Source organism: Mus musculus, chromosome 9, assembly GCF_000001635.26.
Source record: "Mus musculus strain C57BL/6J chromosome 9, GRCm38.p6 C57BL/6J".
Classification (NCBI taxonomy): domain Eukaryota; kingdom Metazoa; phylum Chordata; class Mammalia; order Rodentia; family Muridae; genus Mus; species Mus musculus.
In genome coordinates, this window is record NC_000075.6 from 10,070,945 (window position 1) to 10,093,860 (window position 22,916).

The window sequence follows — 22,916 nt, forward strand, 5'->3', positions numbered from 1 at the left end:
GTTCTAGAAAATATATAGTTTATTTGATATGTGTACTATAAAAACAAGTCTCGGTGACATAAACCTTCATTTTGAAGCCACTGTTTTCCATTTTTTCTCTTTTAATTTTTATTATATGACCAGAATTTTGGCTCCTTTTCATTACTTTCTTTGTCTTTGTTTGTTTTATTTATATTTATGTAATATAAATATATTCAAGTATAAATAAATTTAAATTATATAAATAAAATATTTATATTATTATTTAACAAAAAATTACCTGAGTATGTATGAATGCACATGTGTGTTTGTGTGTTTGTGTACATGTCTGTCTGTGCATATACATTTGTGCATGCTTGTGTGTGTTTCTGTGTGAATGTGTGCATGTATTCTGGCATCTGTGTGTGTGTATATATATAAATATGTGCATGTATGTGTGTGGATTTGTGTGTGTGTGTGCATGCATATATGTGTATTACTTGCACATGTGTACATATGCTACAGTTACAGGAGGTTGTGAGTTCCCACTGCAAGCTGGTACTGGGAGCTGAACGTGGGTCCTCTGCCAAGAGTATCAAGTAGTATTAACAGGCTCCTCAGCTCTGGCTTCTCTCTGTGAGCTCCCACACAGTAAAATCTTCAATATGTTTTTATCTCCCGGATGTTTACAGTTAAAGTCTAAACATGTCAGACTCTTGTGATATTTTTCACAGATTAAGGACAGGGCAGGCCAGATAATTCTCTGAAGGCTACACTAGTGTCGCGCGATGGTACCGGTAGGTGATGACTGTTCTGACACGCTCTCTACGCCCTTGTCAATGTGGTCTCTATAGTTATTTAATTCTTAAGTGACTACTCCTTTCTTATCTCATTAATAGTTATAGTAATTCACACAGTTATCTCTATAAAATTACAAGATTAGTAAAAACTATAGTAAGTGATATAAAATATTTAATTGTCTGAATTCAGGGGGAAATACTACAGTTTCAAAAATGGAAAACATTGTGTATTAGAGACTACTTTGAATTTTAAGACGAGTAACTTGTTAGAGATGGTGGATAAATGTCCTAAAGGACGATTTAGGAGCAGAAGTTTAGAGGAGGAAAGGAGCAATTTTTTCTTCGTAACGATTGCTTCCAGGGACAATGTCTTCACAAATTGCTGAGGTACAATTTAGGGACAATCCAGATCTATTACAGCAGAGAACATGTGGAGCAAGAGGACAGATCTATTTTTTAATGTGAGAACTTACCTTTTATTTATAGTGGAAGGAAAAGCTTCACACATAGGAGATGATTGCCCAATAGGCAGCATTTAGTGACAAAGGTGTGTATCAGGTGCTCAGCTCAATATAAGATTAAAGGGACAAAAGAGAACATGGTTTCAGACCAATGCCACCACATGTTAGAAACTTGGTACCATTGCCTGGCATTAGTGTGGCCTTCAGAGAATTATCTGGCCTGCCCTATTCTTAATCTGTGAAAATATCACAATGACCATTGCTAGGGAATTTTAGAAAATGTGCTAACTGTTAATTCTGGGATGCAGCAAGGGCATTTTACAAAAGAAACAGCAACAACAAACTACTTGCTATTTTCCCAACTGTGGCTCCTTCATATTCATTACTGAAAGCATGGTTTTCCTTCAGTCTTATCCCACAATTCTCCTGTACATTCATCATTGACCACATTGTACATTGAGTACCTCCTTTTAGAACCCTGCTCTAAGGTTCTCCCTCAATTTTAAGCCAATCCCATATTTTCTCCTCTTTCTCTCCTGTCTCTTTTCTGCCCCCACTCTCTCTGTGTAGAACCTTATGTAGTTTAGATATATTGTTTATCTCCATGCTACCAGAATTGTGAAAATGCTTATGTACAACTCAGAACCATTGAGTGATAAAAAGAAAGCACAGATACACAAATGTTTATTCCTTTGTATCAAACAATAATTCTTTTGAAAATTATCATACTAGGTATAGATTTAATGTGATACATAAAACAATTTCAGCATTGATCTGAAAGACTTTTCAGAATACTGTGAAGACATCCTCCTACTTATGCAGACTGCTGTGGAAAGGACTTGGAACCTGAACGAAGGATAGCATTCTTGCCAGTTGGCTGAGCCGTGCAGGTCTAATTAGATTGACACAGAGCAATTAGTGTGTATAGGCACATGATGATATCATTATCAGCTGCTTCTGTAATTGTTGAAAGGAGAAGGATAAATAACATCACGATTTTCAGTAATGAGATAAAGCACGTTGCACTTACAGTCCTTTCCTCTTTAATGCAGCTCAGACCTTTGCCATGACTCTTCATTTAAAAAACGAAATAGTCCATGCCACACCCTTGTTTGTCGAGCTTCCTTTTGCGGTCAGAGCCTCACTTCAGGACAGGGTTTCTTTGGGTTAGTTCTGCACTAAGATTTTGAAGAGAGTTTGAACCTTTACTTTCATTATAACGAGACACTTTCAAAAGGATGTCTTAACGTAGTAGGGTTAATAAAAACATCAACATCCATTTTTCAGCTGACCATTTTTGCTCCTGGGGAGCAGCAACACTCGTTGTTTATTAACTTTGTAATGAACTTGTCTGCCGTGAAGGGGGCACAATTTTAGAACACAGCATGGGCACTGAGCTTCATGTGAGAGCAAGTCATTGCCCATTAACCACTCTTCTCATCAATGACTGCACCCATGGAAGAGAAAACTCAAGCATGGAGAGCAATTAAGGGGACAGCACTCACACAGGGGCCAGTGAGTGACTTTGCCTACATAAACATTTTCTGCTTGGATCATGAACACCAGGGTGCAGGTCTGCATAGAGCCGTTCACATTTTAATAACTAAATTCCCATAGCACACTTTGCCCATGTCCCACTCCATTTGTTTCCAATTTTACTTCTGCCAAATAACATTTCATTCATACCTTCTGTGACTGTATCTCTGAGACTGGATAGTCTCCAACATTATGAAAATATAAAGAATCTAAAAAGAAATTAACTACATCCCTTTAGTGTTAGCATCCCTTTAGTGTATCACCCTATTGTAGAAAGCTTGTTTTCATCTAGATCACTTTCTTCTGTCTCAGCTCAGATGCCACGGGAGCCACATATTCTCACACCCCTTAGAGGAAGTTCAGCAACATCTCTAACTGCTAATTGTGAAGGACTTTTCTTTCTTCCCTCAGCCCAGCACCTGAAACAAGTTTTAGACATTTATAGTGACTCTGGAGGCAGGGATCATCTTTTCTGATAAGTTACTTATCTAGAGTGACCTAGGACTCACTAACTTAGTTATCAACTGTTTAAATTATTTTGTGAATATTTTATATATGGTGTATGTATGTATTATGTATGTATGCATGCATGTATGAGTGTGTATATGTATGTTTGTATTATGCATGCTCAGGCTGTTATTAAGCTTTAACATATAAAAATCCTTCTGTCATCCAAATTATTAAAATTAAAGCCATGTACTAATATGTGTAGATAATGATTATATTCACTTCTTTTTGTATGCTTGTGTGAATGTGAGGACATGTGTGCACCTGCACATGTGTATCCTTAGGGATGTAGAGGGTGACAGAGCAATAATAACTGTCTATATTTTAGTTTTCATTTCAGGTTAAAGGGTTGGCATGACCCAGGAAAGTTGACAGGTTTTTTGCATTTTTTAGAATTTGAAAAATACTCTACAAAAATTAGATTCATGGTAAGTTATTTCTATTAAGGGTAGACCAGTAAGGCTCCAAAATCAAAGAGAATAGATGAAATTATGATTTAAATTGGATAAATTTTGTGGAATTATTATTCTGGAGGTTGTTATGCCCCCTTGATATCTTTAAACATCTATCAGGGGTTTCTATCGAACTTCATACCATATAGTTTCCAAATAAAAATCCCAGAAATCCTTAGATTTATATGCTTAAAAGCATTAAAGCTGGGTAGGTATCAATCCTCTTTACTATTTTTGTCTACTTCCTGGTGTGATCCCTAAGATATCATTTTCCATGTTCTGCCTGAGCCACCCCTACTCCATCAGACAAGTCCTCATGGCCAAGGGCTCATGATACACCTACCCCATGGTGCCTTTCTTCTCCCCTCCTCTCTCTTGTGGTTCCTGAATGAGACCCCAGGCCCATCAACATGTGCTCAACCCATTCTCTTCTTTCTAGGCCAGGCTCTAGGCATCTTTATTAACCAATTAGTAATATCTCATTGGGGAGGAACATAGATACAAATTCAGATACAAACCTGACAACTACATTATTTTTACATTTTCCAGTTTTAGTTTTCTTTTGGGCTCCAGTCTTCCCCATATTCTTTTTGGAGCCTTGGGGAATTACAGATTCTCCCTGTCTCCATTTTTTGTCTTGAGCATATGGACAACCCTTCTTCCTTGCTAGCTGCCAAACAAAGATGACTTTAAAGACTCACCATCCTTGGCATCTAGTGAGAATTCACTAGTTGGAATCAGAGTATTAGTTTATAATATCACTTAGAAGATTCTTACTACACTACAGTAAATCTACATAGTGACAAAAGTTTCAAGGTTATCTTGATTCAGGTGGTGTTGAGCTAATGACCCCACCTCACTGTGCAGCTTGCTTTAAAATAATTCAGAGCTCTTCCATGCCTCTTGCATTTCTGATCATGAGCCGCAGGTCCACACGAAGCCAGAGGATCTGACACCTCCAGTTATACAGGCTTATATGCTTTCTAGAACTCGTAAATACATTATGCACTAATTGTGTGCTACATATTTAAGTGATCACTTAATGTTATTTGTAATAACAATGACAGTTCATCTCCACTTCAGTATATTGATACTAAGACTTGATTAAATTATTTTTTAGTAGTTGTTTCTTTAAAGCATAGAAATCACACAGTAACCAGCATCCCAGGACACATCTGGAATACTCATATACTCTATGTACAAAGAAAAAGAGTTGCCTAATGTGATGCTAGATCTGGACACAATAAATATTAGCACAGATCATGGGAAATAAAAAATACTTTTAAAATTTAATTTAGGGAATCTTATTCTTCAGGAAATATTCTATATCCAATTTGACTCTATACAGCCTTATTTATTATATAAATACTATCACAGATCAAAAGACAGCCCTTTTCTTTCAGAATAAGTTGTTGAGAATCTTCCGTTCCTATGGAGTAGAAGAATGTGGAAATGTGGTGCTGTGGGTAGCACAGGCATAAGCATCTGCAGTCACTGCTGTATGCTCTGAGGTCAAGACTTGTGCAGACAATTCATTAACCTCAACTCCAGTGCCTGTGATACTCAGGGCAATGGATGTTCACAGGAGGAGTAAGGCTGCTACACCACATTTTCCTCACCTCCCTGCCTTGCTGAGGTGATAGCTGTAGGAAGGCTCAGAAGGAGCTTGCATCCCCAGGGACCAGCAATATGCTCTAGGCCACTAGAAATATAGACCATAGTTTCCCCTTATGGCTTCCCCTTCTGTCTTCCTCTTATGGACAGTATGAAGGTGCTGAAGTGGTACCCAGAGTGATCCTTGCTAACATATCCTGAATGCCAGCCAACCTGGGAACACAAACACACATCTTTTGGATTGGCAACACAGGCCTGTCACTGCAGGCCATTAAGCCTGCAACTGTGGCATGTTAATTGGAGGGGGTCAGGCAGTTTTCTCTCTCCAGACTTTCTTTCTCCTCAAGGGAAAAATGGCTCTGGTGACAGATCCTCTTGTCTGAGGGCACTCAGTTTCACTGCTTGTTAAAAAAAAAAAGCACAAAAAGCACAGTGCCTTTTTGCAGTACATTATCCTCTTCTTGTCAGACATAAGAGTTGGAATACCCTACCCAAAAAGTTCTGTTAAACAATATGTTTTAAAAAATTAAAACTATGGCTACATTTGCAAATTAAGTAAGAACTGTTACAGAACTTGCTTAGAAAATTTCTATCCATCTTTCCTTCCAGCATTTTTTATATTGTTTACTTTTTTATTGGTTATTTTATTTATTTACATTTCAAATGTTATCCCCCTTCCCAGTTTCCCCTCTACAAACTCCCCCTCTGCTCCTCCTGCCTCTATGAGGGTGCCACCTCACCTGTCCACCTCAGTGCCCTAGCATTCCCTTACCCTTGGTCATTTTGCCTCCACAGGACCAAGAGGTGCTGCTCCCAGTGATGCTTGATAAGGCCATCTTCTGCTATATATCCAGCTGGAGCCATAGGTTCCCCCCACTCCCGCCCATGTGTATTCTTTAGTTGGTGGTTTAGTCCCTGGGAGCTTTTGGGGAGTCTGGTTGGTTAATATTATTGTTCTTCCTATGGAGTGGCAAACCCCTTCAGCTCCTTCAGTCCTTGCCCCAACTTTTGCATTGGGATCTCCATGCTCAGTCTGATGTTTGACTCTATGCATAAGAATCTGTATTTGTTAGGCTCTGGCAGAGCCTCTCAGGGGACAGCTATACCAGGCTCCTCTCAGCAAGTGCTTCCTGGCATAAGCAATAGTGTCTAGAGAGGGGGGGGGCAGTTCAGATATGGGAGGAGATGGGGGAGAAGTACACAGGGTTAGAAATTTAAAAGGAGGAGTGTAGCAGTTGGGAAGAGGGAACTGAGGGTAGCCACTAGAAGGTGCCAGATGCCAGGGACCCAAGAGGTTCTCATGAACCAACAGGGAGGACATTAGACGAAATATCCAAAAAAGGGGAGATAGAATCTGCAGAGACCATATCTAGTGGATAGGCACATGGCTCCTGGTTGAGGGATGGGGCCATCCATCCACCTCAAAAATATTAATCCAGAATTCCTCCTGTCAAAAGGAAATGCAGGGACAGAGTGGAGCATAGACTGAAGGAAAGCCCATCCAAGACTCCCCACCTAGGGATGTATCCCATCTGCAGACAGCATTTTTGTATGCAAAATAAAATAATATATTTGTTTTATGTGTTGTGCTGAGTTGATAGTTCCACACATATGTTCAGATTGGGGCTTCTCATAGGAGAATAGGTATACAAATATTGTTTCTTCTTCTTCTTTAATTAAATTTATTCTTGTGTGCCAGGGAAAGGGTCTTTTAACAATCCCTGCTCAGTCTAGAACCCCTGCTATGCTTGCAAACAGGAGCCTAGCATAACTGACCTCTAAGAGGCTTCTTTCAGCAGGTGATGGAAACAGATACAGAGACACAAGGCCAAATAATAGGTAGAGTTTAGGGAGCCTTGTGGAAGAGTTGAGGGAACCAAAGGGAACAAGGACATTATAAGACTTACAGAGTAAAGTAACCTGGCCCATGGGAGCTCATAGAGACAGAACCACCAACCACAGAGCATGGGTGGGTAGGACCTAGGCCCCTAGACAGATGGAGCAGATGTGTAGCTTGTACTTCATGTGGGTCCTCTAACAATTAGAGCTGGGGCTGACTCTGACTCCTTTTGCATAGCTGGGCTGTGTCTGGCCTCAGTGGGAGGGGATGCACTTAGTCCTGCTGTGACTTCATCAAATAGTGTGGGTTGGTACTCAAGGGATGGCCTTCCCTTCACTGAGGAAAAGAGGATGTGCAAATGGGGAAGGAATGTGAAGGTGAAACTGAGAGAAGAAGAAAGAAGGGAGCTTCAATCAGGGTGTAAATTAAGTAAGAATTTTAAAAAAGAATATGAATGAGGGAGGTACTAGGGTAAGAGTGTGATTACAAAGGTGTTTTGAGTACTTACTGTGGCAAGAAACCTGCCAACGCAGTGATAGTGGCTAGGGACACAGGTGTGTACTACTTTCTCAAAGTGTACTTAAAATAGTTGATTCTTACCATGTAAACCATGCTCCATTAAAGTTATTTGAAGTGATTAACATTTCACATGTAAAACAGAAAAATAATGTCTCAAATATCAATTTTTCATTTGGATGGCAGTAATCAAAATTTAACTATGAATGATTATCTTTCTATTTACCTATATGAAGATTCTTATTAAGTCAATAAACAACTCTACTGTAACATGTCTTGTCTTCAAAATGTAATAATAAATATTAGTGAAATTATACAAATGCAGAATAAGCTATTTAAGAGGAGTTTCTCAGGCCTTGTCAATTAGTTCTTGAAGATTGACAGATGTACTCACTGAGCATTTACTAGATCCTCCTGACAGAGTTGGTAAGCTTAGGTCGATACAAGGAGCACAGAAGGACTTGGCACTGCCCACCAGTCAGAAACCTGCAGGATCCCGCTTGACTCATACATACCAAAGAAGGTGGAAAGCTGTACTCAAGAGAGAGGCTTTATAGGCCCTTAAGACTGCAGTACCTAATGCAGGCCCCTAAACTCTTGTTCATAATGGAACAGATCACTGCAGGGAACAAACCTTTGCACCTACTTAACTCTAAAAAGATGAAGTGAGGAGGAAACACCATAGTCACCAGTACAGCATTTACCACACAGCAGCACATATAAAACTACGTACGTACGTACATGTGTGTGTGTGTGTGTGTGTGTGTGTGTGTGTGTGTAGTGTTGGATAGTAATCCCTATGCCCAGGAAATAACATGGGGTTATCAGATCTTTAGTTTGATTGCCTTTACTGCTTGGAGAAAGGACTGGGGGAGGTGGAGACAAGAAGAAGGGAAGGGGTAGTTGTGGGAGAGGTTTGTAAGGGCAGAATTGGGAGGAGGAGGGGGGCTGCCACAGGATGTAAAGTGAATAAATATATAAAGTCTAGTCAAATCACTCCACGGCCCATAAACTTGCAAAATTCAGAAAGAAGAATTACAATAAGAACATACTATAAGTTCCAAATTTATGCTACAGATAAGTAGCAAAATTTAATCTTTCTGATCCCAGATCACAAAAGTTAAAAGCTGGCATGAATTTTGAAGTTTGGACATTAAAGTCTGGATCAAGTTTCAACTGATATTGATTGTTGTAAAAATGTTTTCTATGGTATCTTCTGCACCTGAGATTCTCTCTTCTCTATCTTGTATTCTGTTGGTGATGCTTGTGTCTATGGCTCCTGACTTCTTTCCTAAGTTTTCTAAATCCAGAGTTGTCTCCCTTTATGATTTCTCTATTGTTTCTACTTCCATTTTAGATCCTGGATGATTTTGTTCAATTCTTTCACCTGTTTGGGTGTTTTCCTATAACTCTTTAAGGGATTTGTGTGTGTGTGTGTGTGTGTGTGTGTGTGTGTTTCCTCTTTAAGGGCTTCTACCTGTTTACCTGTGTTCTCCCGAATTTCAAGGGAGTTATTTATGTCCTTCTTATAGTCCTCCATCATCATCATGAGAAGTGATTTTGGATCCATATCTTGTTTTTCTGGTGTGATTCAGGACTTGCTATGGTGGGAGAGTTGGGTTCCGATGATGCCAAATAACCTTGGTTTCTGTTGCTTCTGTTCTTATGCTTGCCTCCCGCCATCTGTTTATCTCAAGTGCTTGCTGCCCTCAATATATCTAATTAGAGCCTGTCCTTCCTGTAATCCTGATTGAGTCAGAACTCCTCAGAGTCTAGATTTCTTTGTGACTCTGTGATTCTGTGATCCTATGATGCTGAGATTCTGGGTGTGTCAGAGTTCTTGGCAGTCAAGCTTCCTCTGAGACCCTGAAATCCTGGTGTGACCAAGCTACCAAGGTAGACCAGCGCCGACCTGAAGGAACCCGAGCAGCTGGTCAGGTGGGTTTCCTGAGTCCCTGCTCCTGCTGGCCCCAGCACCTCACGATTGTTTTGGAACAGATGTTGAGTTCCACTCACCAGTGATCCTAAGATCCTGGGTGTGCTAGGGTACCTGGAGGGTGGAGAGTCCTCTGGGGACCTTGGAATTGTCCACCGAGTTTGTGCCCAAGGTGGCCCGAAGCTGGCGCCAATTGGCTCAACTGATACTGATAAAACAGAAGTGATCACAGTTCCTTGGCTCTGGGGCATTATCACTGCCTTCTCCCCACTGGGGATGTCTATACTTCCTTCTCCAAATCTCCCATTTATATTTCCAAACTAGGTTCCAAACACTTCCCACAGGGTGACCCATCATTCTCTGAAATTCATCATGCTGAAAGATAAAGCATGCTCACCCCTTTGCTGATTCTTCCTTCTGTTCAGTGTCAAGCAATGTTTACCCCATTTTCTGTCATTTACAACCAAAGTATATTAAATAATGTATGTTTATTCCATGCCCTATGCCAACATATATACTACAATATCTTAGAAAGGTCATGAAGAATTTGAAAAAAAACATAAATAATTATCAAATGAACCCTTGAACAATCAAGGCCCAGGAAATAACATGGGATTTTTTGGCTATTTAGTTTGGTTTGCTTTACTGCTTGGGAAAAGAGCTAAGGGAGAGGGATACAAGAACCTCTTGTGTAGCTCATACTTGTCTTGAGGTCATACTGATCCTCCTGCCTCAGCTTCTGAGTGGTGTGATTTACTTCATCCAGCTCTAAGACTGGGTTCAGGTGAGAGGTCAGCCACAGGAGTGGCTGTTGCTTACCTTCTTACTGAGTTGGGAGAAGACTTGAGGGATGAGTGAAGCTCTGTATTCAAATGCTGCTGTGAAGAATGTTATGTTTTAACAGGCACAGCTTTACTAGTTATCATATTGCCTATGGCTATTTCACGTTCCAGAACTGTAAGCTTACGAAAGAGATGCTATGAAGCACAACGGGCCAAGCAAATTTAACAGTCACTCATTTATGGAAAAGTTGGCTGACACTCCTTGGGAGGAATTTAATTTCAAAGAGGTCTGCAGAGATTGCTGAACAAATACAACAAAGGGTGCAGTAATAACGGCACTAAGAGAGAGGTAAAAAAAAAATCTAGTTAACTGGTTACTGGCATTGTGGAGTCCATTAGTTTTAGTGCTGATCAAACTTCATTTAGAGCAGGAGTCCTGCGGCTTGCTCTCCTTTGTTTTTGCTTCTTTTCTGATCAGCATCCCTTTCTTCTTGTTAAAGATTTGCCACAGTATCTAATTACCTTAGAGCTAGCTTAAGGAAAATAACACCAATGTCTTATTTCACTTTAAATTATTTATTTTATGGATGTGTCTCTTTTGCCTGCATGGATACAAGTGACTATACAGCCCACACAGCACACAGGAGGGAGATAGATCCTCTGAGGACCTGGAGATTTAGATAGATGTGAGTCACACATAATGTGGGCATTGTAGTAGAATCGGGATTGTCAGAAATAACCGACCATACTTATAGCCTCTGAGTCCTCTATTCATCCTCAACAATATTCTATTTAAAGTACAGTAATAGCTCTATGTTTTTAAGAACAGAAAGTAAGCATGGTTTTAAAAATATTTTTCAACCACTTAATTTTTTGTGTGTATGTGTATATGTATACATGTGTGTACACCTGACATGGTACACAAATGAAGGTCAGAGCACAAGGTACATGAGTCTGTGCTTCTATTTCCAAATGTGGATTCTGGGGATCAAATTCAGATCCTAATACTTGGTGGCCTGCAACTTTACCAGCTGAGCTATGTCACTAGATCCAGGGGCAAAGATTTAATCGTTCCCAGTAAACAAAGTTATGGCAAACCTTTCCGTTCAGATCCACGTCCTGATTCTGTGATTTGTTTTTCTTTATGTCATATTTCCCTTTAGAATCAGAGTAGGTAAAAATATGCCTCACTCCTTTCAGAATACAAGACTACAAGCATTTAAAGAAGTCAGAGTTGTATATTTAAAAGCTCATTATTTCAACTCAACTTCATTATAATTTGATTGGTTGGCTGGCCACCATGGCCAAACAAAAGTGGAGATGCATCAGTATAGCACAAACACTGAGCAAGTGTGAGGTACCACTTAACAGAACCACTAGGTTCTCTGGCTCCCTTTTCTCTAGATCATCACATACAGTATTTCAAAAGGATGAATACAAGATGCATCTAAAGTGGTTAAGAATATGGGTCAAATTCAATTAAATGAATGAAATAGTCAGTGTTAAAATTTTATATCAAATAAGTAAATCATAGGGTTGGCAACCTAAGTCAGCTGTTTTACTCTGCCTGAATGGTCTTAAAGAAAGGCATGTTGTGTCTACTTGCTGATATTTAGTATTCTATGAACAAACTGTGCCAGGTGCCATCAAATGCCTAGGACTGCAAAAACCCTGAGCTTTCATCTCCACCAACATCAACAATAGACATCTCACAGCAGCAGTGACATGGCAAGAACAATACAGTGATGGATTTTAAAACCCACATAAGATTTTAAAAGCATGTCAATGTATTTCTTGATGGCTCACAAGCTTGGACAAACAAATTTGCAGCTCCTGGAATAAAGGCTTAAATGGTTATTGTGGCTTGTGTTAAAACAATCTTTCTCTGGGTAAATGAAGAGTAAAACACTTGTATTATCTTTTTCCTTTTCTTGGAGAAATACTAACAACAAAATGGTAAATCAGTCAATAAGTAAATAACTTATTTAGGGGTGCATGATTAGTTGTCAATCAAATTAAATGTTAAAATACCTTATCTGAGTCATTTAAGAAATGTGATTTATCAATGGTCTATGTTTGCTTAGCATCAGACTTTATGTAAATTACCAATGAAATATGTAGAAAGAGTATGTGATAGAGTCACATAGCTATGGATCTGAGTTTCTGCTCATCAGCTGTGGGACTTCAATATCTCTCTTAATAACACAAAGCTATTAATAGCTAGCGAAAGTATAATGCAGGTATAAAAATAAAATCAAATACATAGGGTAGATATACAATAATGACTTCCTTTCCTCTTTCATCCTGAGATGGCTGATTTAGGTGAAACTTCAAAACATTTGTGAAGCCAAATATCACAATTTATGTCCTCCCTGCAACAGTAATTTTTAGAGGAAAAAGAATCATAGTTATGCCATAATGACAACTTAATTTACCACTTTGAAAATTTGCTCTACCTGAAATATAGTTTTAAGAATCTTTTTGCATCTCATCAATGTCTGCTGGTTTCACTGCTGATAACATGGGCAGACAGAACTCACATATCTCACTGTGACACTTAGAGCCTCTCAAAACTGCTACTATTTAATAAAGTTAAAAAGGCAGATTTGTAAGATAGCTTCAACCACTAGAAAATAGTTACCAAACAATTAAAATAAGGCCAAGAAGCTCTGCCAGAGTGAAGGACGAACACAGAATGTTTAGAAGTAAAATAATTATATAGATGCAGAATTTACTTTGATGCCTGCAGAGTTTGCTATCATGCTATATAGATTACTTTGAGCATGTGAGCATGCAAGTAGACAATTTGGGTTTCCAATTAGCCTATGATACAGAGGTCACGTAAAGACTAAGACACTCTCTCCCTGGCTGTTAGTGGGGGTCCTTTTCCTCTGACAGAGGTTCTCTCCTAAGGTGCATCTCTCTCATCTCTAAGGTACAGACTCATGTTTCCAAGTTCTCTTCACCTTGCTGTTCCCTTACTGTCAACTTACCGTCAAGTACTAATTAGTGTTAGCAGATAATGATTTAAAGCATCACCTTTCTCAGAGCCATTTGCATTTTAAAGAGGATTCTAAAAGATGAATCTTCAAGCAAAATTGAATTTAATGCTTACTTCCCTCTAAGCACTGGGCTAATTGCCCTACATAAACTGTCTGTTAATACTATCATCCATGAGATAGCTTTTATTATTCCCTTTATAGGTACAATAGGGCCAATTTAGCAAATAAAGTCAGTAATAAGTGTCAAAGGCAGGATGAGAATCCCTGGCTGGTAGCCTACTCATCCAGGTACAACATAAGTGTGTTGAATAACCTTACATAAACAGGCTGTGTCGTGCCCTGTCAACTTGCCTGCACAGCTGAATTTGGAATTTTATGGTTGGTCATTCTTACACCAGAATGCACTTGAACCTGGTGAACTGAGTTTCTTAACTCAGTGGAGGACAAACTTTTTTTTGAATCTCCAGAAAACATACCCTAAAGACTCTCATAGATTCATCACAAACCATGAAGAAGAAGAAGAAGAAGAAGAAGAAGAAGAAGAAGAAGAAGAAGAAGAAGAAGAGGAAGAGGAAGAGGAAGAGGAAGAGGAAGAGGAAGAGGAGGAAGAGGAGGAGGAAGAGGAGGAAGAGGAAGAGGAAGAGGAAGAGGGAGAAGGAGAAGAAGAAGAAGAAGAAGAAGAAGAAGAAGAAGAAGAAGAAGAAGAAGAAGAAGAAGAGGAAGAGGAAGAGGAAGAGGAAGAGGAAGAGGAAGAGGAAGAGGAAGAGGAAGAGGAGGAAGAGGAGGAGGAAGAGGAGGAAGAGGAAGAGGAAGAGGGAGAAGGAGAAGAAGAAGAAGAAGAAGAAGAAGAAGAAGAAGAAGAAGAAGAAGAAGAAGAAGAAGAAGAAGAAGAAGAAGAAGAAGAATCTAAAAAAGAGGAATCTCAGACCCAAAGAAGATCTGCCTGGCAGAAGGAAAACTGGCTAGTGAAGGGAGAGTCTAATGGTAGAGGGCTTGTTTCAGAGCTGGCTCTAGTTAACTTTGGGGAAAATACAAAGTCACCAAGTCCCAAAAATGTATTTCATCTGAAAATGTAGTTTGAAAGAACTTCACATGATTATGAAGACAGAGTCATGGTCTCGGTTAAGAATCACTTAAAATCTGCTTGCTAAAATAAGGAGAACAGCTTCAAAGCACAGGTCTTGATTTTTCTGCTTTATTTTTTATGTTTTCATTCTCCAGTTTAACATTCAGCCTGCTGGGCTGAGATTTGTAACTTAAATGCTCATTTTATTTCTTGCCCTAGAAGCTGGTAGTGGTCTCTGGAAGATGTTAAGTGGTGGCTGTAATGCATGCTTTTCATGTTTTGTGATACACGGCCACTGTGACCTGGTCATTTAGATGATGTATGTCAACTTTTGGAGCTCCTGCACTGAACAAGTTTGATAAATGTGAAACAGTTCCGCAGAGGCCATGTAGAGGTACCACACCTGAACAGTTAATTTTATAATCAGTTGAAGAAAAATTGCAATCTTAGATACAACTAGCTACATCTTTATATTATGTCACCTACATCTTCACATTCTATACATTCAGTAGCTATTGAAAGCAATTGGTACCTTAGAAACACACTAATCAATGTTAGTTTTCCCTCACAGTCCTTACAAAATAAAGAAAAATGTACTTACCCTACCACTTCTGCTGATTACACCTAAGCATTCTGTCCAGGGAATCTCACTTAACCCCTGAGCAACCTCCTAGTCTGTATGCTATCATGCTCCTAGAATTCTATTTCTTGCCATTTTATGGCAGCTCAAGGTATCTATTTATCAAGGCTGACTGGATTCATAGTCTACCTAATCTTGCCCTTAAGCCAACATCTTCAGTTTTGGCTAAACAAGTTACTGACTAGACACCTAAGCTTCCTTGTATCTTCAAAATTATTTTGGCTAATGAACAAACAGATAAATCATCACGAACAAATACACTTAAATCAGGCGGAGAACTTGCAGAAGGCAGTGGCTGCTGAGGGAGGGAGATGGAGGTTTTTTCAGAGGTGTGGCCAGTCTTTGCTGTGTGGCTCTGTACTGCTATGTAGCACTAATGACACTCAGGGAAAAGAAGAGGAGGGTGGAGGGAGGGGAGAAAAGACATTCCACTGGGAAGGAGGTGTGGTAGAGGATCTGGGAAGAATTGGAGATGAGGAGATAATGGTGAATTATATCTAAATACATTGTATTCATGTATTAAATTATAAGTAAATATAAAATAAGGTATTCAAAATATTATATGTGTATGTTAGTGTTTTATGGATACATTTATAAACAACAATGGAAATTTTAATATTTAAATGAGAATACAAGTGAGCAGTAGTCCTTCACAAAATGTTCATAAAGCTTGGATCATTATTGGTACCATGGGGTTGATAATTTCTAAGTCACACACATTTCTGAGGACAGTGTGAATACTATACTATAGAGGGCCATATTCAAATATACATCCATTATAGACTTGAGCTCCTTTTTCCTGGTATTGAGATACAATGATGAATGCCAGGGATGTTTGGCGAGCCTTACACCTGCTGAGTCACGTGCCTAGACTCCACAGCTTCCCTTTTTTACTCCTGAGAATTTTAGGTTTTAATGTAAGCTTTTGATTATTTCTGCACTTTATTACACAAATATGCTTTAGATGAGATAGAAATCACTGCTCTCTTTAGAAGGGTAGCAGCGAACACCTCCAATCCTAGTTCTTTGTAGGTTACAACAGTATGATCATGTCAGTTTGTCAGTTTAAGGTTAGCCAATTTGAAGCTAATCAGGAGAATGGTACAGAGAGAGAGGAAGAGAGAGAAGAGAGACAGACAGACAGACAGACAGACAGAGACAGAGAGAGACAGACAGGGAGAGAAGATAGGAGAGAGGAAGAGGGGGAGAGAGGGGGAGACAGACTGGGATTAAAAAAAATCCACTTTCTAAAAACCCAGAAACAATAACTAACTAAAAGTAAGAACTAATTTGAAAGATACTATTTAAGAATAGTTTTTGTACATTTTTATACAGATTATGTTCTCCAGATTTTATATCTTGAATTTGAAAAAGTTTGAACAGACAGAAGTTAATTTTTGTTTAGTGAAAATCAGTTTGGAAAGATTAACTTAATAGTCTCTAGGTCGATATTTGCTTCCTCATAGAGCACATAGGTAAGATGGTTTCTTCACATGTTCCCAATTAGGCTTTCATGATCATGTCTTGGGCAGTAAAATGAAAATTTAGCAAAATAGTCCATCCTAGTTTTCACAGAAAGTCAAGAGAAAAAAAAAAGTGCTTTGTACATCCTCTTGAAAGGAAGGAGAAATAAATCTTTGAGATATTTCTGACCATTGAATCCTCTCTGTCAGCTGATGTGTTTCTCCATTTCATATCTCTCTCAGTGACTCACAGTAGGTGTTCTTCTTGAGGGAACAGTACTAGAATGTGGTACGCAATGAAGCAAGCATATGTCATGAATATGGGCTCCAAAGAACTAATAGCAGAGAGTTGGTGTTTCTCTAAAACGTTGCAAAGCTTGACTATTATTAGAACCAGGATTTACTCAGGAATTTCCTATGCTTTCATTGAAGACCTACTAAATGCTGTGTACTGTGCTACAAATGGGGATAGTAATTGTATTATGAAGAATTTCATAGCATGTCAGAAATGCCAGTCTCCTAGGAAAGCTACAAAGAATTAGACATATTTACTACTGATACCTTATGTCACATTATAAAATTTGCCTAAATAAAACAGCAAAAAAATTTATTATTTAAAAAAGGAAGAAAATAAAGGAAGCAAATCTGAAGAAGGCATAGCAAAGAACATGATCTGTATGGGTCTGCATAGCTGTTTAGATGAAACTGGAATTTGGGTTTGAGATGTGGATCTCATACAAGGTTATGATTGTTTTCTGATTTAGCCTTTGGTTTCGTGTCATCAAAGCTAAGACAGCTGAAGTAGTCAGAGTTCCTGAATCATGGGACAGAGACCCAGCCTGGGCTCTTACTTTCACCTACCCTGGCTATGCAGCAATTGTTCTGAGTACACTTTTTCTAGGTATTAGAGTGAGCATGACCAGCCCCCCAAAATTCCCATTTTTCAATGACAGTGATCTCTAACACTTCAGGTTTCAGTCACTGCTTTAGGGAGAATATAACATGTTATAATGTAGCTTTAATACGAATGCTATGAATTTGAGTTCATTTTTTTCTACTTCTCAATTATCTTTATTATAATACACTGAGGCAAGGGGAAGTGACTGTATAGGTTTTCTTGACTTGTATCTGATCCTCTTTGTTCTATTCTTACTTATACCCTCCTGCCCAAGTCCCTGATAGTAATTTCTGCCTGAAACATTAAATTGTGTCTGCTATCTTAAATATATGTATAGATTAATTTATTAATTTTTTCAGCCTCAACTCAGTGCCATTCTCTGTCTCAGCCATGTGGGTGTAACAGGTAACAAAGCCTGGAGACTTTCTCTCTTGGTGGAATTTACATGATAACTGAGGATAACAGAAGATGACACTATAAAGTAAGTATATTTACATGGTGTTAAATGATGGGTATTATGGGAAAAAAGCAGCACAATGATAACAGTGAAAATGGTGACTGTGAAGCCAATACTCAAGCAAGGCAAGTTAGGGGAGTTTCTGCTAAGAAGGTAGGACTTGAAGAACGACATGGCTGTGAAGGACGAATACTGCAGGTCATATGGCTGCAGTGGATAGAGACAGACCTGGGAACAGCTCAGGCAGGAGTATTCACAGTTACTTGAGGGTCACTGGCCAAGCCAGGAAGAAGATAGAAGATGCATTCATAGAAAGCATAAGTAAATAGATGGTGGCTTCAACCTACCCTCTGTCTCTCAGACCTACCTAGAGCTTTTTCACGTGCAATATGTAGGAACACAGAAAAGTACAAGCCAGATAGGGGTCTCTCACCAAATCCTGCACACACCCACCCTCACATTAGTGTTCCACCAGCCAGAACTATGAAAATGTCCCATTATTTAAGCCATCCAAGTTGTGGCATTTTGGCTTGGCAGCTTGAGCAGATTAACATACAGCCTTATTTAGAGTCAAAGTCAGGCTTCTTACAGTGGCTTGGAGAATTCACCATCTGGCTGCCCATTAATTGATGTCTGATTTTCAAATTGTTTTTCAGAAAGGGTATACTGAGTTACAAACAGGGACACGTTTCCCACCACTGGACTTGAAAAATATTGGTAGCAAACTGGCAAAGGGGTACAAAATGATTTGCAGCATAGTTGACTGTTTATTGTGCTTCTCACACCTTCAAGAGGTAATTACCTTTTTTAATTACTCTTCTCCTCAGTTTGATAAGCAAGACTGTTGCTAACACAGAAATAGGTTAATGATATCTTTGTTTGAAATGTAGAGCTTTCTTAGCTCTTTTGCTCTAGTATGGCAAAGAACACCATAAGCAAACACCTATGAAGCCTATCTTCTGGAACCCAGGACTCTCTGGTAGTCACTCACTCAGTTCTGATACCTCAAACAGTTTTGCAAGTTTTCATGCAGAGGCATAATATCAACAGTCAACAGAATGAGAAGAAATCGATTGTACTCATCACAACTTCCCACTCAATGAAACATCAGATGCATGTGCAGTAATTACACATGCATGCTGATATGTATCATATCAACCACACACATGTAAACTGGGGTGGTTCCCGGTCACACCCTGTCTATGAGAATGAACACACAGTGCACGAAGTGAAGCAGACAGCACATGAGAGGAGCAATAAGCTAGAAGGGGTGTTGTTACTATACCTGGAGAATGTGGTGGTGGAGAGCACATCAGAACAACCCCCTGGCCTTCCCGCACTGAGACTGCACTTCTTGTCCGGCCACTAAAATTTCCCAGATCTGTCAATACAACACAGCATTTAAATGTCATGTACAAAAACATAAAATTAAAATAAAATACCATGACAGTTTTCACTCATTTTTCTATTATCTTGGCAATGATTCTTCTTGTTTATTTTCTGTTGTTCGGAAGGTCTGATAGGTAAATCTACAATCACCTAGTTTTAGATAGAACAATTTAAATAAGTCTATAGTATTCACAAAATACCATATTCTTTATATCTATTTACTGGGTATTCTGTATTGACACAAAGATACTAAAAAATATAATATTTGTACTTATTGAGCATTTTTAATTCTATTTGCTACATACTGACCTTTCAATGAGGAAAACCTATTTTTCACAAGAAAACACAGAGCCGTGGTTAGGAGTAGCACATGACTAGCCTGCTACCTTGTTAGTTGCCATGGTAAAGTTTTGTGTAAAGCCAAGCATGAGTTTTCAAAATGAGAGAGGCTTTGTGCTCTAGTGAAATATGATGAGGCCCTGAGATGTTCTTTTCTGTAACAGTAAATGTGAATATCATGTTCTTTCATTTTATGGAGGGTAAAGGGGAATCTCTAAATTATACTCATCTATTTTGCATAGATGAGCATATTAAAGCTATTTAAACTCACATGTATGTGAGACACTAGTGCTGGGGTCAGCTGCCTTCATCCAAATTACATTGCATTTACACAGATGTAAAAGCAGCCCTAACAGAACATGTTGCTGAAGTGGACAATGGAATTTTATCTGTTTTGATCTATTCATCATACCACCCACAGGCATCATCTACCAGTGACTTAGTCTCACCAAATGTCATGATTTTGAGACCAATTTCTTGCAAATAATTGTCTTTTAGATAAATATTGTCTCAGAATTGACATCTGTAGCATTACAGTGCCACAGTAAGAAATGCTTTTAAAACAATGTTCATCAGTCTTTCTATTAAAAGTAAATTAGGGTTGTTTGTTTTGTTTTGTTTTTTGTTTGTTTTGTTTTGTTTACTTTTAAGGTTTTTCTCTATAAGTGATATGTTTTATGGGAATACAATTTAGAGCTTCAACTTAATTGTTTACAAACCTAACAACTGATTAACTTAATTACTGGATGGATGTGAGGAAACAGTCACTACTTTCACATACTGTTCCACCCCTTCTATGGTCATGAATATTGAATCCAGAGCTTTCTGTGTTCTAAGACAGTAGACAACAATGAGGTGTGTCTTGCCATTCTGGCCACTTAGACATTTTAAAACAGAATCTCACTAATTTTTCCATATTGTTCTTGAACTCATGATGTGACCTAGGTCTATCAAGGCCTCAAGAATCCCTGATCTCTGCCTCCCCAGTGGCTGGGGTTACATGAAGGGTCAGACCACCAGGCATACCTTATTTTATTTAAATGAAAAATATTTTTCTTAATATTTAAATTCATAATCAGGGTTTTTTCAAACACAGCCAGTGATGAAGGACTCAGACAGTGATGATATAGTTGTGTGTCAGTAGCAGAATGAGCAAACTATTGAGGGCTTTAGACTAAATTTGTTCTTACATGGTGAATAAGGAGGCAAGACAGAGCAAAAAGAACAAGCTAGTTAAATTATTTTATCAAGTGGGGTGTTAGTATTGAAAAACAACAAAAACTAATTATCTAAAAAAGAAAACAAATTCTTCTATTGACCATAAATGCATTGGCCACAAGGCCACTCTGTGGGTGTCTGGCACTGAGAATGTCTGTCTCTTTATGAGCTTCATTAGCACAGAGTGATCAAACGTGTGTTTGTGTGCAGCAGGAATGCATGTGGCTTGTCTTTAAATGTAAACATATTGCTTCTTAGGAGTAGAGCCTGAATCTTTTTTCTCCAGAAAGTGCACTCAATATAAAGGCCAGAGCATGACAAGAATTTGAGGTTGACTATTTTGGCCTCCTCTGCTGGAAGGACAAACAGAAATCATGTATAAGGCAGTGAGTGTCCAAGGGCTCCAGTGTAGCTTCAGGGTCTGTTCATCTTCAACAAAGTCACTAAAGGCAAAACCTGCTTGAATACCAATTTATTTAAACTAACTAGTAAATGATTATAAAAATTACACACATATTTCACACAGATACTCCAAGTCTTTAATATGTATAACGTACCACTTTAATTTACTTATTGTGATAAAAATAATATTTTAATAAACAACAATTCAAAATTAGAGCCTCCAAAAGGACTTGAAGCACAGAAGTGGCCTAGAAGTCAACTGTGAAAAACAAGAAAATTGTAGAATAATAATGACCGAGATGTGTTTTGCTATTACAGTGACCCGAAAGATCACATTCAGATCAGCCTGCTTTGCTGTTCATCTGTGGGAACAGAAGACATCCTCACAGAAGATCTCTCTCTCTCTGAATAAAGCATAACAGCAAATTTCCAAAATATTAATTTGGTAAAATTTATTTTTGCAGAATATCAGTTTAACTAATTGTAGATATCTCAAGAATATACTCTATTATGCAAAGATATGGATGGATAAGATATGACTGGGGTATGGAATACCCAAGATACAGTCCACAGAACTCAAAAAGGTCAACAAGCCGAAATGACCAAGTGAGTATGCCTCAGTCCTACTTGGGAGGGAGAAGAAAGCAATCACAGTAGGAATGCAGGGACCTGGGAGGGAAAGTGGACTGGGCAGGGGAGTAGGTGGGAGAGGGGAACCTGATCTGGTATTGGGTGAAGGAAAAGTACTGAAGCCCTGAGGGCCAGCAGAAAGAATAGAAACAGGCAACCTCGGGAAATAGGAGGTTGGGGGAACCCTCCAGAATGCACTGGAGAGCTGGGAGGTGACTCTCGTGACTCAAAGGGTCCCTACCTTAGATGAATTGCCTAACAGAAGGGAGAGGGAACTTATAGAGCCTACAACCAGCAGGAAGACAGAGCATCAAATGAGGGAGAGGAGGGCCATCTTACAGTCACAACTCTGACCAGTAATTGTTCCTCTCTGAAAGAATTACAGGGGTGAAAATGGAGAGGATCCTGAATAAAAGAAGGTCCAGCGACAGGTCCAAAGTGGGATCCAGCTCAAGGGGAGGTCCCAAAGCCTGACACTATTACTAAGGCTATGGAGAACTCACAAAAAGGGACCTAGCCTGACTGTATTCTGGAAGACCAAACAAGCAGCTGACTCAGATGCAGATATTTCTACCCAACCAATGGACAGAAGCAGCTGAACCCTGTTGTTGAATTAGGAAAGGCTGAAAGAAGCTGAGGAGAAGGGCGACCCTGTAGGAGGACCAGCAGTCTCAATTAATCTGGACTCAAGAGATCTCTCAAACACTGGACCACCAAGCAGGCAGCACAAAACAGCTGACATGAGGCCCCCAACACACATACAGTAGAGGACTGTGGGGTCTGTGTATATTCAGAGATGAAGCACCTAACCCTTAAGAGATTGGAGGCCCCAGGGAGTTTAGAGGTCAGGTGGGGTGGGGGCTGGGGACATTCAATTGGAGACAGGGGGATGGGGAGGAGATAGAGGATGTAGAACATTTAGAGGGTGGACAGAGGTGGGGAATTAAATATGGAGTGTAAAAAATTAATTAATTAATTTAAAAAAAGATATAGCTGGGATGTGATAAGGT

General features: G+C 39.1%; 1 protein-coding gene and 1 long non-coding RNA gene across 16 annotated transcripts in view; one reads left to right on the top strand and one right to left on the bottom strand.

The window, feature by feature from the left end:
- Cntn5 (contactin 5) overlaps positions 1 to 22,916 on the bottom strand; it is a 1,270,553-nt gene that overhangs the window by 436,722 nt on the left and 810,915 nt on the right. For 13 of the 14 annotated variants that reach the window (XR_003947896.1, XR_003947895.1, XM_017313363.2 and 10 more), the window contains one exon: positions 19,214 to 19,309. The exons of the other annotated variant lie outside the window; for it this stretch is intronic. Coding sequence is in view for 11 of the 13 variants with exons in the window: in XM_017313363.2 (XP_017168852.1) it covers positions 19,214 to 19,309 (96 nt within the window). In the remaining 2 variants the exon portion in view is untranslated. The remainder of the gene's footprint in view (positions 1 to 19,213; positions 19,310 to 22,916) is intronic. 14 annotated transcript variants of the gene reach the window in all.
- Gm39289 (predicted gene, 39289) lies at positions 9,553 to 21,713 on the top strand. Of its 2 annotated transcripts, none has more exons than NR_168663.1 (4): positions 9,553 to 9,622; positions 10,574 to 10,751; positions 17,831 to 17,952; positions 21,595 to 21,713. It is a non-coding gene; the product is annotated as a predicted gene, 39289 (long non-coding RNA). The 2 variants fall into 2 exon arrangements; NR_168662.1 differs by lacking the exon at positions 10,574 to 10,751 and adding an exon at positions 18,585 to 18,722.